The 18,761-nt window shown below is 41.2% G+C and overlaps 1 protein-coding gene across 1 annotated transcript in view; it reads left to right on the top strand.

Moving 5' to 3' along the window:
* The window catches only part of NBEAL2 (neurobeachin like 2), a 3,059,867-nt gene that overhangs the window by 1,429,350 nt on the left and 1,611,756 nt on the right, over window positions 1–18,761 (top strand). The window contains exon 9 of the mRNA XM_044066003.1: window positions 1,480–1,586. Coding sequence (XP_043921938.1) covers window positions 1,480–1,586 — 107 coding nt within the window. The remainder of the gene's footprint in view (window positions 1–1,479; window positions 1,587–18,761) is intronic.

Below are 18,761 nucleotides of genomic sequence, written 5' to 3'. Positions count from 1 at the left end.
CACATTGGTTTATAAAGTCCTTTGAACATGTGGGAAAAGCAGACAAATGTAGGTTTTGTAAAACAGAATTGGAAACTGTTGCACATCTTGTTGCTGGTTGCAGCATTGATCATTGAAATTGCTACAGCCAGTGACTACAGTTTCTTACATACAGAGAGAACCAAAGTCATAAAGTACAAGGCTTTGCAGGCAGAAAAGAGGGCAATGTGGAAGAAGGATACCCAGCCAGTTGCAGTAGTAGTAGGAGGCAATGGGCCTTCTAAAAAATAATTTACAGTTGTACTTGGATATGTCCCAGATACATGTAACTCCATACGAATTGCAGGAGTCATTACAGGGCACATTGCGGGTGCTGCGAAGAGCACTTCTGGCTAACATCAAAGATTGAAGCAATACCAGTTTCATGAACTTTACTTTCGTCGTTTCCATTTCTCCATTTTGCAACGCAACGTTATGGTAATTCGTTATTTTGACATAGATCCATATATATATATATATATATATATATATATATATATATATATATGTATGTATATATGTACACACACACACTTGTATATGTTTATTTTTAACAGCCACGGTATAGATCTTAATTAGGCACTTTGCTATGTATGTTTTGGGCTATGATGGACCATTGTTGTACAGTGTTAAAAGTACTTTTGATAGTTATAAGGCTACATGTCATATTTTAGGTAGCTTGTTATGCTACCTCAGCCCCAAGAATTATAGCACTGCTTGGGATGTTTCTCAGATATTTCTGAATATGATACCTACTGTATCCCTTAATTTTTGAAGTGAGGTCACTTTAACAGTAAAGCTGCTCTCCTTCCTTCCCATAAATAAAGGCTCAATACAGTTTACTACAATACTTTGGTATACTAAACTTCTGCAGAGTGATTTTTCAGCCTATGGATTCCATTTTGTTCCTTTGTACACCAATTAATATTTAGCGCTGGTAGTCACAGTGAACAGTATAAGGGACTTGAAGCGCAGCAGAAAAGTCTGAGTGACACTACTTCTCTGTGGGAAGGTGTATGCACTTGTCGGACATCTGCATGCTGATGTGAGACATTGTGCCATTGTTGTTAGGGCCATAAGTGCTAATGAAAAAGATGGCAAGCATCAAGTGTGGAAATATAAGGAAGTAACCCAAAATAAATTATTTAATTTTACAGTGAGCCTTCCTCAAAGATTTGCCAGACTATGGCAATAATTTTACCCACTGATGTACTTTGGAGTTGCATCTAAAATTAAAAATTTAATTGAGGCGCTAAAGCATTATTCTGTGTTATGTGCTTCTTAGTTTGAATATATTGTACTGTGTTGCTTAAATCCTTTCTTCAGTTGTATTTGTTGGAGTTGGGGGGGTAATGGGTTCTCTTTGAAAGGATAATTCTAAAGTTGCAGGAGCAGAATCATGTACTTTTAACCCATTTTAACTGATTCATGTCTTCGGTTATCTTTTTTTTTCTCTTTCAGATGCCATTCCTGAGATGCTGAACTGTGGAGACAGGCCAGTTTTACAGGCCATATTTCTCAATAATAATTGCTTTGAGCACATAATAAGACTGGTACAAAATAGCAAGGTATGCATGTTTTCCTTTGCATGATTGTATGGTAGATGCACCAAATGTACCAGTTATTGGAAAGAAGAAATTACGGTGTGTTGTCTAGGTCATTACATACCAATATATAATGCAAGTTTAAACTCTACCTTTGTAGTTTGCGGCTGAGTGCACATATAACTTTATCTAGAAAGGAGCAATAAACTTGTTGTAAGCGTTGCTTCAGCTTTATCATTGCTATGCATTCTTTCAGGGACTTAGATTCAAGGTCAGACTTAGTTCATTAGTGTCTGGCCTAAATAAGAAAAGGTGATGGGTGTACTGCCATTCGCAAGTGTTCTTTGCTGTAGTACCACTGTTCACTTTACCACATGGCATTGGAAAGAAAAATTCTGATTGAAAGGTAAATATTTCTTGGTTGTAAAGAGTATGTTTTGTACTTGCTTAGACAAGGTGATTCAAAGAATTAACTGAACAGCAACCACAATTATTAACAGAAGAAACGGGAGGAAAGTTGCATGTGTGGTATTTCAAAAATGTTGATTGCAAACAATTTTGTAAACCTCTAGTGTCCAACCAAAACTGTCAAGCATTTTAGTTAAAAGCTGATGTTTAAGTGTTGGAGTTTGCCTTCTTCATCTCAAAGAATGTGGGAGAAAGGAAGACAAGTACTGTAATTCTAGCAGGCTCATGCCACGGTCCAGATGCTCCCCCATTCACTGTTGCCCTCTGTTTATATTACATTTTTATGACACTCATGAAATTAATGATAACCATTTACTGCTGCTGACAGTTGCTTATTTTTCTTTGTTTCCAAGTGGCATTAATGTTATGTGATGCCAGTCTTAATTGTACTAAGATAGTACATGCTGTATTTGAGTATATTTCACTTGCTTTTTTGCACTTTTTGGAATTCAGGAATTTAATTTTAACATATTTTTGATTGTTATGGTGTGCTTTTCTAGTTCTTCACTCTAGTTCAGTTCTTGATGGGGTGCCTTTTATACAGAGTCTGCATTCCTCCCTGTGCTAATGTGTGTTTTCCCCAGATACTGTAGTTAGAAAATGGATTGACATGACCATCGAAAAAGAGTGACACAGAATTGAGAAAGATGGTGACAGCTGACTGACTTTTACTGCTGCTGACAGTTGCTTATTTTTCTTTGTTTCCAAGTGGCATTAGTGTTATGTGATGCCAGTCTTAATTGTACTAAGATAGTACATGCTGTATTCAAGTATATTTCACTTGCTTTTTCTGCACTTTTTGGAATTCAGGCATTTAATTTTAACATATTTTTGATTGTTATGGTGTGCTTTTCTAGTTCTTCACTCTAGTTCAGTTCTTGATGGGGTGCCTTTTATACAGAGTCTGCATTCCTCCCTGTGCTAATGTGTGTTTTCTCCAGATACTGTAGTTAGAAAATGGATTGACATGACCATCAAAAAAGAGTGACACAGAATTGAGAAAGATGGTGACAGCTGACGTGACACCCTGACCCTTGTATAAAATGAGAAAGGGGTGTGGGTGATGATGTCTGTAGCTGTTGTATGATGTCCTTCAAGGATGCATCTGCAGGCATAACATATGGGGTTGTCCTGCCTCAGGCAGCCCTTCGGTCGGCCGGATTCCAAAGTCTGGGTCTGGCCTCGGCTGATGTCGCACTTTCCCCGACGTCAGAGCGTCTGGGGTATAAAAGCATCAGACGACGCCATTTCCCTCAGTCTTTCTTGCCACGCGGTGCCCAAGCAGAAGCTGTTCGCAAGTGCCGGTCGGTCAGATCCAGTGAATTCAGCTACCGAAGACTTCGAAAAAAGCTAAGTACCCCGTTGGGGACTCTTTCTTGCCTCAGCCGATGTCAGACAAAATAAATTATTGTTTAACTTGTGGGAAACAAATACCTCATAAGGATTTCCATTCCTACTGCCTTCCTTGCTTAGGCCAAGACCACGACGTATCGGCCTTTTCTGCCTGTGCTTACGAACTCTTAGACGTCGGTCGGAGTTTGCAGAGGAATTTTTTGGGGCCAGTTTTGCATATAAAATGCCGTCGGAGACTCCGACTTCGCATTTGGTTAAAAAACGGAAGGACAAGGACCGACACTCGCGGCCCGCGGTTTCGGCTGAAACCACAGTAAGGCCTACCGCGAGTGCCTCTGTTTCGGCCGAAACAGAGTCCTCGGAGATTCCTTCTTCCGAATTCATTCTACCGACCACCGCGGCCCGGGAGGCCCCGGCTGAGTCGGCTACCGAGCTACCTACCGAACCCAGTGTCCAGGAAATGTCCGACACCATTCCTTTGGACATTTCTACTCCTGCACGTGGGGCAGCTAGGCCCCCTGCTTCCATGTCCATTAAGGCTTTTTCTAGGGCTAAAGCTGCTAAACTTTCTAAAGGTTTGCCTCCCAAGACTTCCTCCCAGAGGCCTACCTCTAGTTCTCAGATCCTCAGCCTTGCAGAGGACCTTATTTCTTTAATTAGAGGTTCACAACCTCACCCAGACAGGGCCTCTCACCCTCCACCGGACAAAAGGCCCAGGACTGACTCCTCTGACCCACACTCTTCAGATGAGTCCACGAATGGATCTGAGTTGTCAGACCACCAGGAGGAGGCTTATTCACCTTATGAGGATTCAGATGCTGAGGAATCTATCCCTTCGGCCTCCCCTCCTGAAGAGTTTTCTTTTGGTGAGACTACACTCCATGAGAGAGCATTTTCAATGGCAAGGTCAGGAATTCTCTGATTCTAGAAAAAGATTAAGGACCTTTTTGCATTTACCTCAACATAGGCCCTTAGCTATACCTCCTGTTTTGAATGTAATTGATGATGTGTACAATGATGTCAGTACAGCCCCTGACACTCTTCCTCCGGCCCCTGCCAAACCTGATAGATACTACAGGGACCCGGATTCTCATTTCCATCTGTATAAAGCCCATTCTGCAGACCCAGAAACTATTTCTCAGGGCCCTAAAGGGGTTGCAGCCGGCACTGCCAAAAATCCTCTACCCTCTGAAAGAGAGTCTAGAGCTTTAGAGAGATGGGGAAAGAAGGTATATACTTCAGCAACTCTTTCTGTCAGGGCATTAAATTGTCAATTTCATATGATACAGTACCAAGAGTATTTGTTAGATGAGCTGAATAAGAAACTTTCTTCTCCTGAACCCCTTGACCGTAAATCACTTCAGGATTTGGTACACAACTCACAACAGGTTAGTAATCATTTCTTAAAATGTGGCTATGATGCATTGGAGGCTTCATTTAGGTCAGCTATGACTGGGGCAGTTATTCGTAGGCATGCCTGGCTGAAGGAACAATCTTTGCCAGAGCATGTTAAAGCTAAACTCCTGGATGCTCCAAAGGAGAAACAAAATTTATTTGGCTCCTCTGCTCAGGAGATCTTAAAAAAGGTTGAAGAAAAGGCAAAATCTGTGCAAACAGTTAAGGATTTCCTGCAAGTACAACCACCGAGATTCAGCAGAAACTGGCCTACTAAGAATTGGTCCTTTCCAGACTCAGACAGAGCCCAGAGAGGCAGGAACAGGCGCCCTAGAGTCAGAGGCCAATCGAAGGGCTCCTACAGAGGCCGTCAGTGGCAGCCTGCCAACCAGAGGAGTAGTGCAACAGCAGCAACAACAACTACTACACCAGGACAGGCTCAATGACTTTACTCTGATTCCGCCTACCAGGGATCAACTGGAAGCACCCTTGGGCGGAAAGCTGGCTTTATTCTCAAAAAACTGGCATTACATTACAAGGGACACATGGACACTGCAAATAATAGACAAGGGATACAGGTTCCACTTCCACACTTTGCCAAAAAGAAATGGCATGCCAAACCTTCCACCAAATCAGAGAGCAGAGGCTTTAAGGCAGATCAACAATTTGCTTCAGATGAAAGCTATAGAAAAGGTACCACTTTCAGAACAAGGCCAAGGATTTTACTCCAGACTATTCCTTGTACCAAGAAAAGAAAATCAATGGAGGCCTATTCTCGACCTATCTGCACTGAATACTTACCTCATTGTGCCAAAATTCAAGATACTGACCCTACAGCAACTTCTTCCCATGTTGGGCAAGGAGTCTTGGCTGGGTGACTCTAGATCTCAAGGAGGCATACCTGCACGTCTCTATTCGACCAAGTTGCAGAAGACACCTCAGATTTCTTGCAGGATCAGAGCATTATCAATTCTCAGCATTGCCCTTTGGCTTATCTACTGCGCCCAGAGTATTCGCGAAATGCCTGGCATCAGTAATTGCACACTGCAGACTTCAGGGGATTCAAATCTACCCATATCTGGACGACTGCCTAATACAATCGGACAACAAGGGAGATTTGATAAAGGACTTGACCTATGCCATCCACCTGCTACAGGCCTTGGGTTACACAGTCAACATCCAAAAGTCAAGACTTGTGCCAACCCAAAGGATAACCTTTTTGGGTGAAGATCTGGACACAACCACCCAAATGGCTTTTCTCACAGAAGAAAAACAAAAACAGCTTCCAGATTACTTCATGATTCTGACAAAACAAACTCAGTTTACTGCAAGGAAAATCCTGCAGGCCCTGGGTTACATGGCATCCTGCATAATTCTGATACCACAGGCCAGGCTGCATATGAGAAAATTACAATGGTACCTAAGGAGTGTATGGTCTCAACACAGTCATAGTTTAGAAACCCTGATACCAATCATTCCTTGCCTTCAAAAGGAATTTCTGTTTTGGGCTCAGGCCTGCCAGTCCAACAGAGGGTTGCCTTTCAACAAACCAAAAACAAGACAAACCCTCACCACGGACGCTTCAGACCGAGGATGGGGAGCACACATGGAGGGCAAATGTATCCAAGGCCTATGGTCTCAGGGGCAGCTAAGCATGCACATAAACCAAAAGGAAATGCTGGCAGTGATGCATGCAATCGAGGCTTTCAAACCCTTCCTCCAACAAGGACACCTGTTAATAAGGACAGACAACACCACAGTCATGTGGTACATAAACAAGCAGGGAGGCACACACTCTTACCCTCTATGCCGGCTAGCTATGAATCTATGGGAACTATGCCTGAAACTCAATATCCAACTACAAGCCCAGTTCGTGCCGGGAAAAGAAAATACACTGGCAGACAGCTTAAGCAGAACTACCATGGATGCACATGAATGGATGCTGCACCCAGACATCTTCAAACTCATAGCAAAGGCATGGGGAATGCCGGAGATAGATCTGTTCACATCCCCCCTCAACTGAAGACATTCTGCTCAAGGACATACCACCCACAAGCTTGGAGGGTGGACTCTCTCTCTTTCAGCTGGAAAGCTCTAAAAGTATATGCCTTCCCACCTCTCCCATTAATGTACAAGGTTCTACTGAAGATCAGGGAGGAACAGCCAAGAGTGATACTGATAGCTCCAGACTGGCCAAGGCAACACTGGTATCCATTATTGAGAAGTATGTCTCAGGCAAAACCATGGCCTCTCCCCCTATGGCCTCTTCTTCTGACGCAGAACAATTTCAAGATCATGCATCCCAACTTGAAAACATTGCATCTAACTGCCTGGAAAATTCCTTAAATCCCAATCACACTGTTTTATCACAGAGAGTGAAGGACATTATCTTGGAAGCTCGCCGACCTTCCACAAGGAAGACATACTCAGCTAAATGGAAAAGATTTCTCATTTGGAACACATCAAAAGGCTCAAATGTGACAGTGGCAAGCATAACACATATTCTGGAATACTTAGCAGGATTGTTCCACAATGGCCTGTCCTATACTTCCATTAAGATTCATGCCTCAGCAATTTCAGCAGAATACAATGTGGATCCACCTATCTTCTCACATCCTCTCCTCAGACAATTTCTGAGAGGGATCAAAAATATTAAACCTCCAAGAAGACCCCCTCTACCTGCTTGGGATCTCAACTTTGTGCTGGGGAAACTGACACTTCCTCCTTTTGAACCAGCAGCATCAGCGGATCTACAGTTTCTGTCTTGGAAAACTGCATTCCTTCTGGCAATAACTTCAGCAAGAAGAGTATCTGAGTTACAAGCATTAATGGCAGTACAGCCATTTCTTATTTTCCATCAGCACAGAGTTTCACTAAGAACCAATCCTACTTTTATGTCAAAGGTGGTATCTAGGGTATCCTTGAACCAAGCTATTCACTTGCCTACGATCTTCCCAAATCCACATAATAGAGGGGAAAAATTGCTGCACACCCTGGTTATACACAGACAACTACGCTACTACTTGGACAGAACTAAAACTAGCAGAAAAACTGACCAACTATTTGTAGCATATGCTTCTGGAGTGCAAGGAAAGGCAATTTCCAAACAGACAATTTCAAAATGGATAGGAAATTGCATTTGATTTTGTTACTCCTTTCATGGAAAGCCAGTTCCTGAAAACATCAGGCCTCATTCCACAAGGGCCACGGCCACCACTACAGCCTTCCTACGAGGGGTGGCTACCAAGGACATTTTAGAAGCTGCTACTTGGAGCTCCGTGCATACATTTGCCAAACATTACAATCTACCTTTATACTCCAGATCCAGAGCAGGTTTTGCTACTGCAGTCCTGCAGGGGATCTTAACTACACCATCCTTTTCTTAGTACCTCCTCCCCCAGATCGGCTATGGTATTCTACCCATATGTTATGACTGCAGATGCATCCTTGAAGGACATAGTACAGTTTTGTACCTACCATAAATGTAGATGTCCGATAGGTATGCATCTGCAGTCAGGGTTACCCTCCCTCCTACCCCTCTGTGGTATTCCTAGGGTACTTACCCCTCTTTTAGCTAGCTGGGGGAATCTATTATGGTGTATTTGTTTGTATATACATGTATATATTTATATAATTTTGCAAATGTTTGGAATTTTTTTTTTTTTTTTGCATTTATCCAAATTTAGCCTTCCTAGAGGGCACCTGGCATCTGGGGCAAGAAAAACTGAGGAAAATGGTGTCGGCTGATGCTTTTATACCCCAGACGCTCTGACGTCGGGGAAAGTGCGGCATCAGCCGAGGCCAGACCCAGACTTTGGAATCCGGCCGACCGAAGGGCTGCCTGAGGCAGGACAACCCCATATGTTATGACTGCAGATGCATACCTATCGGACATCTACATTTATGGTAGGTACAAAACTGTACTTTATTTATGTGATATGGAAGGAAGGCCTTGCAATCTACTTCCATTCTGTTCTTGCCTAGCAAACTGTGTGGGTGACAGCAACTGTTCATGGGGTCGCTGTAAGCAATGACAGCACTGGATAAATATATTAGTTTTGTAGTGCCTCATTATGAACTTTGTTAATGCTGTGTGTGTGTGTGTGTGTGTGTGTGTGTGTGTGTGTGTGTGTGTGTGTGTGTGTGTGTGTGTGTGTGTGTGTGTGTGTGTATATATATATATATGTGTATATATATATATATAGAGAGAGAGAGAGATGTAGATATAGCTATATATATATATATATAGATATATATATATATATAGATATATAGATATATATATATAGATATATGTACATATATATTGTGAGTGTGTGTATATGGTACTAACACTATACTTCAGAATTATAACAAAACTAACAAAAACTAATACATTTTGAAATCTATTCTAAGGCAGTGTGAGTGCCAAATATTATGGTACATGGGCTGCTGGTGTTAGAGATAGAGAATGAAGCAGTGAAGGGCTTAGAGGGGCATCTAGCAGGCACTGACTAGTTGAGTTTTTTGTTGTGATGCTAAGATATTAAAAATAGAAGGACTGCTTTATATGTTATGTGTATCTTGCTCTTGTATGTTATTTTTTGGGGACTGCCTGAAACATTATTGGATGCAGAAATATACTGTCATCAACATTTTTGTCCTGTCTAATTGTTTGGATAAGAATTGCATGTACTTTTGGTATTACTTCATAACATTATATTAAATAAGATAGTGATGTAGTGGATAGCATTGTCACCTTACAGCAAGACGTTCTCCGGTTCATTTCTCAGCTGGAGTGCCTTCTGTTCGGAGTCTGCTGTGCTCGCGTGGGTTTCAGTTGGGCGGTCTGGTTTCCTCCCTTCCAATCTACTTCTATTCCATTCTTGCCTAGCAAACTATGCAATTGATAGCAGCTATTCATGGGGTCATTGTAAGAGTCGCAAGCACTGGATGAAGGGATTACTTTTGTAGTGGATCATTACAAACACACACACACACACACACACACACACACACACACACACACACACACACTGCAGTAGATGGATTGCACATTCTAAATTGGCCATAGGTGTGAGTGTACTTGTTAGTATGTGATATGGAAGAACAGCCAGGGTTGGGTTTAGCCGTCTGGCAGTGTGAACCTTGGCTCTAGATGATTGTCACTGTTGAAGTGACATCCCAACCCCATGTGCAAAAAATGGGAAAAACGGGTTGCAAATGGATGGATGGATTGGTGACAGTAATTATGTAGGAGTGCTACATTATAAGCTTTGGGGACTTATAACTGTAGTGGTGTCTTTCTCTCTGTTGAGGTTGGGTGCCTTCCTGATTTGGACCATTTTGGCTTATATATTGAGGAGGGGTACCATTGAGGTCAATAGTTATGCCCACCATTTATTTAAGAGTTTCTTTGTTTTACCTACAGTTCTGTGTGCTTATTCTTAAAGCTCGCTGTTCTATTTATTTCATACTTAAACTATCAACTTCCTTCCTTGGGCATTCTTCTTTTCACCTTTTTTGCCTGCTCCAAACAATCGTATGAGGTTAGTAATCCTATCTGTACTTCTGTTGTCTTTGTTAGCCTATTTCTTTTTTTCACTTTTGTAACAAACCTGTACAGTTTGATATGCCACTATCCTGAATGTGTCTCTCTTAATTATCCGTGTTACAAATTAATAAATAGTGATAGTATATTTGTTCTACTTTATTTTTATATATTGATGATCTGAGAGAGAAAAATTCTACTTTTTACTCACAAATAAGCAAATAAATTAACCCCAAAGCTTGAGAGAGCGAGATCCACATCCATACAGTAAGAGCAACAATCTCGATCTGAGGTAATTCGGGGGTTTGGGGCATTATGGGTAAAGGGAGGAGCTGTAGAGTTGGACTTAGGAGTCTGAAAGTAATGCGGCCGAGACAGATTCAAGGTTGGATCCGAGACCCCATTTGTTGTGGAAGAATGAAAATGAACAACACAGATTCATAGCTACATAACTTATTTTTTGCCATTTTATATTGAGTATATTTCAGTAGTTATTCTATCATATTGATTCATAGCAGAGCTTGTGTATTGATTCATTATTGCTAGTAGTTTCTTTAGCACAGTGATTTGTACTTGAAGTTGTTGGTAGACCTGCTGTGGGGCATTCCTCTCAGTTTACATGCTTAAGTCATTACTTCTTTTATTTTCCTACTTTTGCTGTACTTAGATCACAGTTGAAAAAGGAACCCCATTGTTCCAGTGCAATGCACATATTAAATAAAATGTTGCCACCATTATAGGATCATACTTTGCCTTACAGAATTAAGACTTCTGTTGTAAATGTTTTACCATTGCTTATAAAATTATATGTCACGTCCAGAACATTTTTGTCTGTTAAGGACCCCTGCTATCTGCTTTGTAAGCTGGAAGCAGCATGACATGTTTAACTTTACGCACATGATGCGCGCTTCAGAATACCCATAAACTATAATGGAGGGTAAGGCCAAAAGCTTTGATATTAAAGGGTTTAAAGTGCTGTAAAGGGGCTCAACCATTAAGACTGAAGGGAGGCTAACTCGCTTTCCTTAAGACAAGTTTTAACCAATGCTTTCTAATCTTCATATTTGCAAAAAAAAAAAATCTTGAGAGTACAGCAATGAAATGGTGAAAGATATTGACCACATAGGGCTTTTAAAGTTATTTCTGGAATGCAAATCTTGTCATTTGACTGGCATGAAGTATAACCTTTCTTAGTATTCTGTGTTAAAGATGGCTGTTACCTGTAATGCATATGTAAACCCAGTAATGATAAGTAGATCATATTCTAATTTATGTAGCAAGTCTTTTAACTAGATTCCAAACTGAGCCTGAAAAAATGTCCCTACTGATCAGTGCTCTAGCTAGCTAGCTAATAAATAAATAAAGGTAGTAGGACATTATTAACTAAAATCAGAGCTGTAACTAAGGAAAGAAGGTGAGACAGTCTGTGGCTTAGTTTTAATTGTCAACCATTTTTGCACCGAGGACTGGTTTCATGTAAGACAGTTTTCCATGGACCGGCCATCGCGTGCATAAAAATAAAGCATAATAAAGTGCATAGTAAATGCAACTCACCATAATACAGAATCAGTGGGAGCCCTGAGCTTGTTTCTCAGCAACAAGATGGTTCCATTTAGGGGTGATGGGAGACAGTGACACCTGAAGTGTGTTCCTTATGTCCAGTCTACTCTGTAATTTCATTTTGGTTGCTATCATTGCAGAAAACCCTGCTTCACAAAGATAAAATGTTGGAAATGGAAGCATTGTTTTCAGTGCTTATTCTAGCAACTTTCCAAGTTTATAAGAGCAATATTTAAAATCTGTCCCTATTATTTGTGGCTCTGTCCAGAGTTTTTGTGCAAGAGGTTGAGAGGTATGGTGTAGTGGTAGCAAACCTAATGGAAACCTTTTTCTGAATCTGGCAATCTTCTAGGTTTATAACAGCAGTATTTGAAATCTTACCCTGTTATCTGTGGCTCTGTCCAGATTTATTGTGCGAGAGGGTGAGAGGTATGCAATCCTCTTAATAATTGATTGTTGTTGCTGCTGCTGCGCTGCTAGGGATTGCTTTCACTCTTCACTCTTTCTCTCTCTCTTTCATGCATACACACACACAAAAATGCAGTGCATCTTGCATCTCGACCTACAAGAACGAAAACAGTGCATATACATTCATTCTGAAATGGGAAAGCATAGTATTAGTGCTACCACAACAGACTGTTTTGACAATAACAAACCCTACAAAACAAAGTCTATCTGCTGCTTGCTGAGCTCTGTTTACACAAAATTAACATCATTCAGTGCTAAAACCTCTTTGTTTCCTATTTTTAACAAATGTAAAATAAATAAATTTATTTGGAAGCAAGTTAGAAACAAATGTATATTATTAGATCCAACTGGCTCTACCTTGTCTATGCTGCAACTGCTGCTGTTTGACGTGGCGCTACACTCCAGCTGATTGTTAATCTTCTGATACCTGGAGTCAAATTGACCACCATCCTGCCTCAAACTGCATCGTGTCACAGTGGAATGTGCCAAGTTCTCTTCTGCCATCCTTTGTACAGGCATCTCTGCCCTTAACAATGAGCAGTTTGGGCTGACTACATTTTCCAAGAAAACACTATTTTAACCGATCAGAACATTAGGGAATTGGTTCTTAAGAATCTGACTGGTTGCTTTTCTACTGAAAGCAAGACAGTGAACTGATCATCTTTTCAAGCAGTTATTAAAACATTTGATTTTATTTTTTTTCCGGAAAAAATGCTGTCCGGAAGAAGGCAGTCTCCATTTTCTGGACAGTCTGGAAGAATTCTGGATGGTTGGTAACCCTAACACACACACACACACACACACACACACACACACACGTTCTTCGTGTTTCACTATTGCAGTCATTACATTTGGGTAATCTTCTGGCAGGTTGCCCTCAGTCGGCCTGAATAACTAAGTCTTGGGTCCTGCGTCAGATGCTGTCTCCTCTTCCATGATGTCAGGTCATCAGGGTTATAAAACAACATGCAGCCGACACCATTTTATTTAGTCTTTCTTGCAGCGCGCGAGCACACACACACACACACGCACACACACACACACACACACACACACTTCTGCGTTCATGCATGCATTCACTCAGACATGCAAAAGAAACATACACACACTGGCGCACAGTCTGTTCTTCTTTCATGCACGCATTCACTCACTCACTCTCTGTCTCTCACACACACACACACACACACACACACACACACACACCCTTTTCCCATTTCATTTAATTTTATTTTATACTTGCTAAACAGCAAAAGCACTGCTTAGTGAGTGTAACAGCTCAGTCAGTTTCACTGTTCAATGTCTCATACACACACAGTCTCTTCTGCTTTCAGCCACATGTACATTCTGCTTTGATGCACACATTCACTCACACATACAGACAGAAACATAAACACACACACACACATACATACACACATACACTTTTTTGTTTCACTTCCTACCTAAAAGTTTCTGTGTTGCCCAGTACCAAATGATCCGTGGCCCGGTGGTTGGGGACTGCTTCCTTAAAGGACAAGGTATGATCCAGGACTACTCCCAGATATGTTTATGGTGAACACGAGGGATGAGATAATCTAGGGGGTCCTTAAGGACTTAAATGGCTGTTTCATTTAATTCATGTAAGACAGACAACATAATAGATGATGCTTTGATTTTATTGAGAGCTTGTTTTTCCTGGGTCCTGGACCATAAATTAGCGAGTCACAGTGTATTTTCTGTAATTTTGAAAGAGAACTGTCTGCCAGTGGCATAGCAAGACAAAGCCCGTGCACATGACCAGAGTTTTGTTAGTCGCTATGGTACTTCACACTGCATTGGCAAGATGATGAGTAGTGTCCATCTTGGAGGAGGGAGGGTGGAGCAAATCTGTGTCTGTGTACTGAGTAGGTCCTCCTTAATGGAAAGGCTGGCATTCAGATACACATAAGGCCTTCGACACAATACCCCACTCTGGCATCATAAATAAGCTTACCAGCTTAAATATTAATCCATATGTCATAAGATGGGTTGCAAACTGGCTCAGGGATAGAACTCACATGGTCAGAGTCGCGGGTGCTATGTCCGACTCTAAACCGGTTACAAGTGGCATCCCACAGGGCTCATTCCTGGGACCCCTCTTGTTTGGTATATGATCTGAGGTACAGGCAAACACGGGTGGACTGTGGCTTACCAAGTTCGCAGATAATTGTAAACTGGGAGCCATAATTGACTCACCGGCTGAGACAAGCATCCTCCAGAAGGGCCTTACGGAGACAGATACCTGGTGTCATAACCATGGACTCAATCTAAATACTAAAAAGTGCATAGTCATCCCCTTTGGGAAAAACAAAGTGCCCACAAACCACCACATAGGAGGTAATCCACTAAGTACGGAAGAAGTAATTAGGGATTTGGGGACCCAAGTAGATAGTAACCTCTCCTTTGACAATCACATTGCCAAAGTGGTTAGAAAAAGCTCCTATATAGCTCACCTAATCACAAAAGGGTTCACATCTAGATCAAGAGAGGTCATTGTGCCCCTCCACTCATCGCTCATCAGGCCCATAATTGAGTACAATGCCCCATTTGGGATGTACCTTACCCGACACCTGCAATAGCTGGAGAGACCTCAAAAATACCCCACCAAGAGGATCATGGGCCTCAAACAGATGCCCTATGCAGCTCGACTAAAGAAACTCCAGCTCTACTCTGTCGCTTACTGCCTACTCAGAGGCGATCTCTGCCTGACGTACAAGGCCATGACTAACCCGGAATTGTTGGACATGCTCCACCTCAAGAAAACCAAATCCATTAGAGCTACACGCTCCAGGGATTTAAACCTTAGCATAACAATAAATAGGACATGCTGGAGGGATAGATTCATATCCCAAAGGCTTCCCTCGCTCTGGAATAGAATCCCAGTCCATGTTAGGCAGAGCCCCTCACTGACCTTCTTCAAGAGAAATCTTGATGAGTGGATGGGAAATCGTAAATTTACACCTGGGATCACTTCTATGGCCCTGCTGGACAGAGGCTCAGGAATCTAGTCTAAAAGGGAGGCGAAAGCCAACACATTCTGGCTAGGCTTATAAATGCCCTAGGGCAGATAGCGTAGTACCTACCTATGAACCTATGAATGGGCATCAGGATCAAGGGTGATAGCAGCAATAGTGGGCATGCAAAAGTGTGCACTTGTATGGGGAAGGCATTCTCAGACTGTTTAGTGATGTAGTCATATGGACCCCCCAACCCCCCCCCACCTAGTGGGTGAGATGAAACCATAATGTACTCCCTTATTGACAGGATGGTGGTGAAGTCACTAAATGCTCTTGTCACTGCCTGAGTTCAGCCCACTTCTCCTGGACAGCTCTTATTATAGTTAATTTTATTAAACAAAACATTTTTTATATGCCATATAGGTGGCAAACCACTCCAATCAGACACTTCTATAAGGAATATAAGCACACTTGTTTATAATTCCTTATTGTTTGACCTTTATGTCTCTACAGTGGTTCGGAAAGCCCTTCTGTCTGGTTCATTTAATTTTCAAAGGCACCTCCAGTGGAGCCAACGAAGTCTTAATTCCTCTCAATTTGTATGCCATCATACCCATTGCTAAATATAATGCATCTTTTGAGATATATTTGTCTAAACATATATTCCCTCAACCTGAGAGACCTCAGAAATTCAGAACTAAAAAGATCAATGGGTCTCAAGGATCTTGGTTATAAGGAGGCTGGCAGTCCTCTATTTCTGTACTCCATGTCTTGTAGACTCCAATGTGGAGATCTATGTAAAGCGTTTTGAGTCATGAAAGATCCAATCTTTCTTTAACCTTCTATTCCTTCACAAAAGAAATGATAACTAAAATACCTGGTTAAAGGAATTACGCCTTCATCAACAGACAAGTACGATATGTTGGCATGATAGATTCATATCCCAATATATTTCCCCCACCTCTGGAGCAAACGTCCATACATGTCAAACAGAGTAACACCCCTTCAAGGCAAACGTAGACAACTTGGTGGGTAACCTCGCGTTCACCACCAGTCTGTCTTATTTTGCCCTCCTTTAGCCTAGAAGGAACTTCAGAATATGGGTTTTAGCTAGGCTTGTAATGGTCTGCAAACTATTTGCCTAGCATCTACCAATGAACCTGATACCAGGTCAAATCTCTACTTAAAAGGAAAAAAAAAAAGAACAGATGAGCATGTCTGATTGGTGGAAGGTTTGATGGTCAACAGGCACAGGGCAAAAGCTACAAAAAAATAGAAAGAAAAAAGAAGAAAATTCTGTTAGTTAAGCAAGGAATATCATTGTATATAATTGTTAATCACGGACATTTGTTTTGCGGTTGCTGATGTGAAGATGAAATTGATTAATTACTGAACCCTACAGAACTCCGCAGTCCAGAGTTCTTGCATTTAACACAGTTGACTCAATATATGCTTGAAACTTCCTGTTAGAACTGTTTAGCCAGGAGATTGTCTGGACTGAAATAATTTTTTTTTTTTTTAATTTAGACATGAACATCGATTAGGGTTGCCAGCTGTCCGTTTTTTGACCAGACTGTCTGGTTTTCAGACAAATTGTCCGGTTAACAAATGTCATCAAAATCGGACTCGTGAACTTCGGGGTTTTGTGCCACCACGGACACCGTGAGAGCGAGCGCCCTACTGCTTTTACAGCTGCAGCAAGGTGGCAGCAATGCAGCACAGGTTGATTGCGGTATTAGCGCCCTCTTCTCCTTTAAGTTACGAGAATCATAATGGAAATCTAATCATGCGCAAATTTTAAGCTAGCTAAGCCTAAGCAGCCAGTTCCGTGAAGAGCAAGAGGCAAGACTGGGGGGGTGGTGTCACCGTGTGCTACTTAAAAATTTTCATCTACAGCGGAAATAATTAGATAGCCTAGGTCAGGTGAGGACTTACACAATTACTAATTAATTGTAATTAATTCTCCTGGTTTCAGGTTTCTCCATTCTGAATATGCTACAGGAAAATCATCTTAATTTAAACGCCACATTTCTTTCTACTTTGGTGTGACTTGCAACTACTAAGCTGTCACTTCTATGGATTGTTTCTGCAGGGTCTTAATTCTATGATGCCCACAGACAGTATCATAACTGGTGAAGGGGATCACTGTCAACTTTCACCATGAAGGGGGAGAGACAAAGTTTTGCATAACTCTCCTAGGTTTTTTCATTATCTTTGCAATTATACAAATTAAAAATGGTTGGTATCAGTGTGCTCTAAGAAAACCAGTTTGCGAGCTGCTTACGAAAATAAAAGGTTAATAAACAGTGTGTTACTCTCTCTATTTTTTGTAATTCATTTAGCAGCCTTTGTGCATAAGATCAATGTCCTGCTACTCTCTGAGGAAAGGAATGTCTGTGCTCTCAGTAGAAAATGACAGTAGTGACTGACACAACAATCCGCTAAGAAAAATTCTTTGCTGTCTGAAACGCTAACAGATATTTTGTTAGCATGTGCCTCTGTGTGAAGGATCTGTAAGATTGTAACTGTGGTACTTAGTAGGACCAGGGAGATGAGGGTTTGAGAGTCAGGGGTCAGTATAATTTTTGTAAGGTTAATAATTGAGTATTAACTGTGTGTGACAGAGAGGGAGAGAAAAGAATGCTTGAAAGGTCAAAAGCTGTAGTTGGGGAGACAGAGTGTGATATAGTAACAGAAGTGAAGAGGTACTTGGAACAGACAGTTGAGAGCTAGGATAAATGGGCATACCTCTCATCAACTTTGGTCAAGAATTCTAGACAGCCAAAACTAATGGTGGGGGGAATGAACCAAGGCCCACCATCAGCAAAAGATTTTATATATTACTCTAATTCAGTTAAAAAAGTCAGTAGAACTGTTGCATCAACGTGCATTTTTTGTACAGTATTCTTATATTTGACATTATTGACTAATTTTCAATTACATAACCTGACAGTCAGTAATTTTTCAAGGGAGATTGTAAAAATATGGGGGAAAATTAGGGAATTTCTGCAAAACTCTCAGTATTTCAAAGATATTTCAATGTGTGATAGTTGAATTTTAAAGAGAGAATCGTGAAAGCTGTTCGGTTGTCCATAAGCAGATCATTTTAGGGAAAATTAGGGTAAAGGAAAGGTCCTATAAAGGAAGGAAGGAAAAGGGAAGGAAAGGATGGCCAAAGGGTAAGTATTTGGAAGTCAGGGACAAGACACATAATTAATAATAATAGTACCATATGTTGACCAGGTTGGCCAAGTGGACACATACAGTCCTTTGCAAACTGGGACAAATTTCTGGGTAAGTGTGGGAAAAGATAGTGGAGGGAATCAGACCCTATACCACAAGAACTATACAATGGATAGACTTGGAAAAGACAAGACTCAATAGGGTGTTTACAAGTAAATTGGTAAAAGGGACTTTTTTCTTTTAGTTCTTTTGCTGGAAAAAAAGAGA

This window comes from Protopterus annectens, chromosome 3.part0 (genome assembly GCF_019279795.1).
Source record: "Protopterus annectens isolate FY-2018-M chromosome 3.part0, PAN1.0, whole genome shotgun sequence".
Taxonomy (NCBI): Eukaryota; Metazoa; Chordata; order Ceratodontiformes; family Protopteridae; genus Protopterus; species Protopterus annectens.
This window is presented reverse-complemented; position numbering and strand designations above follow the sequence as displayed.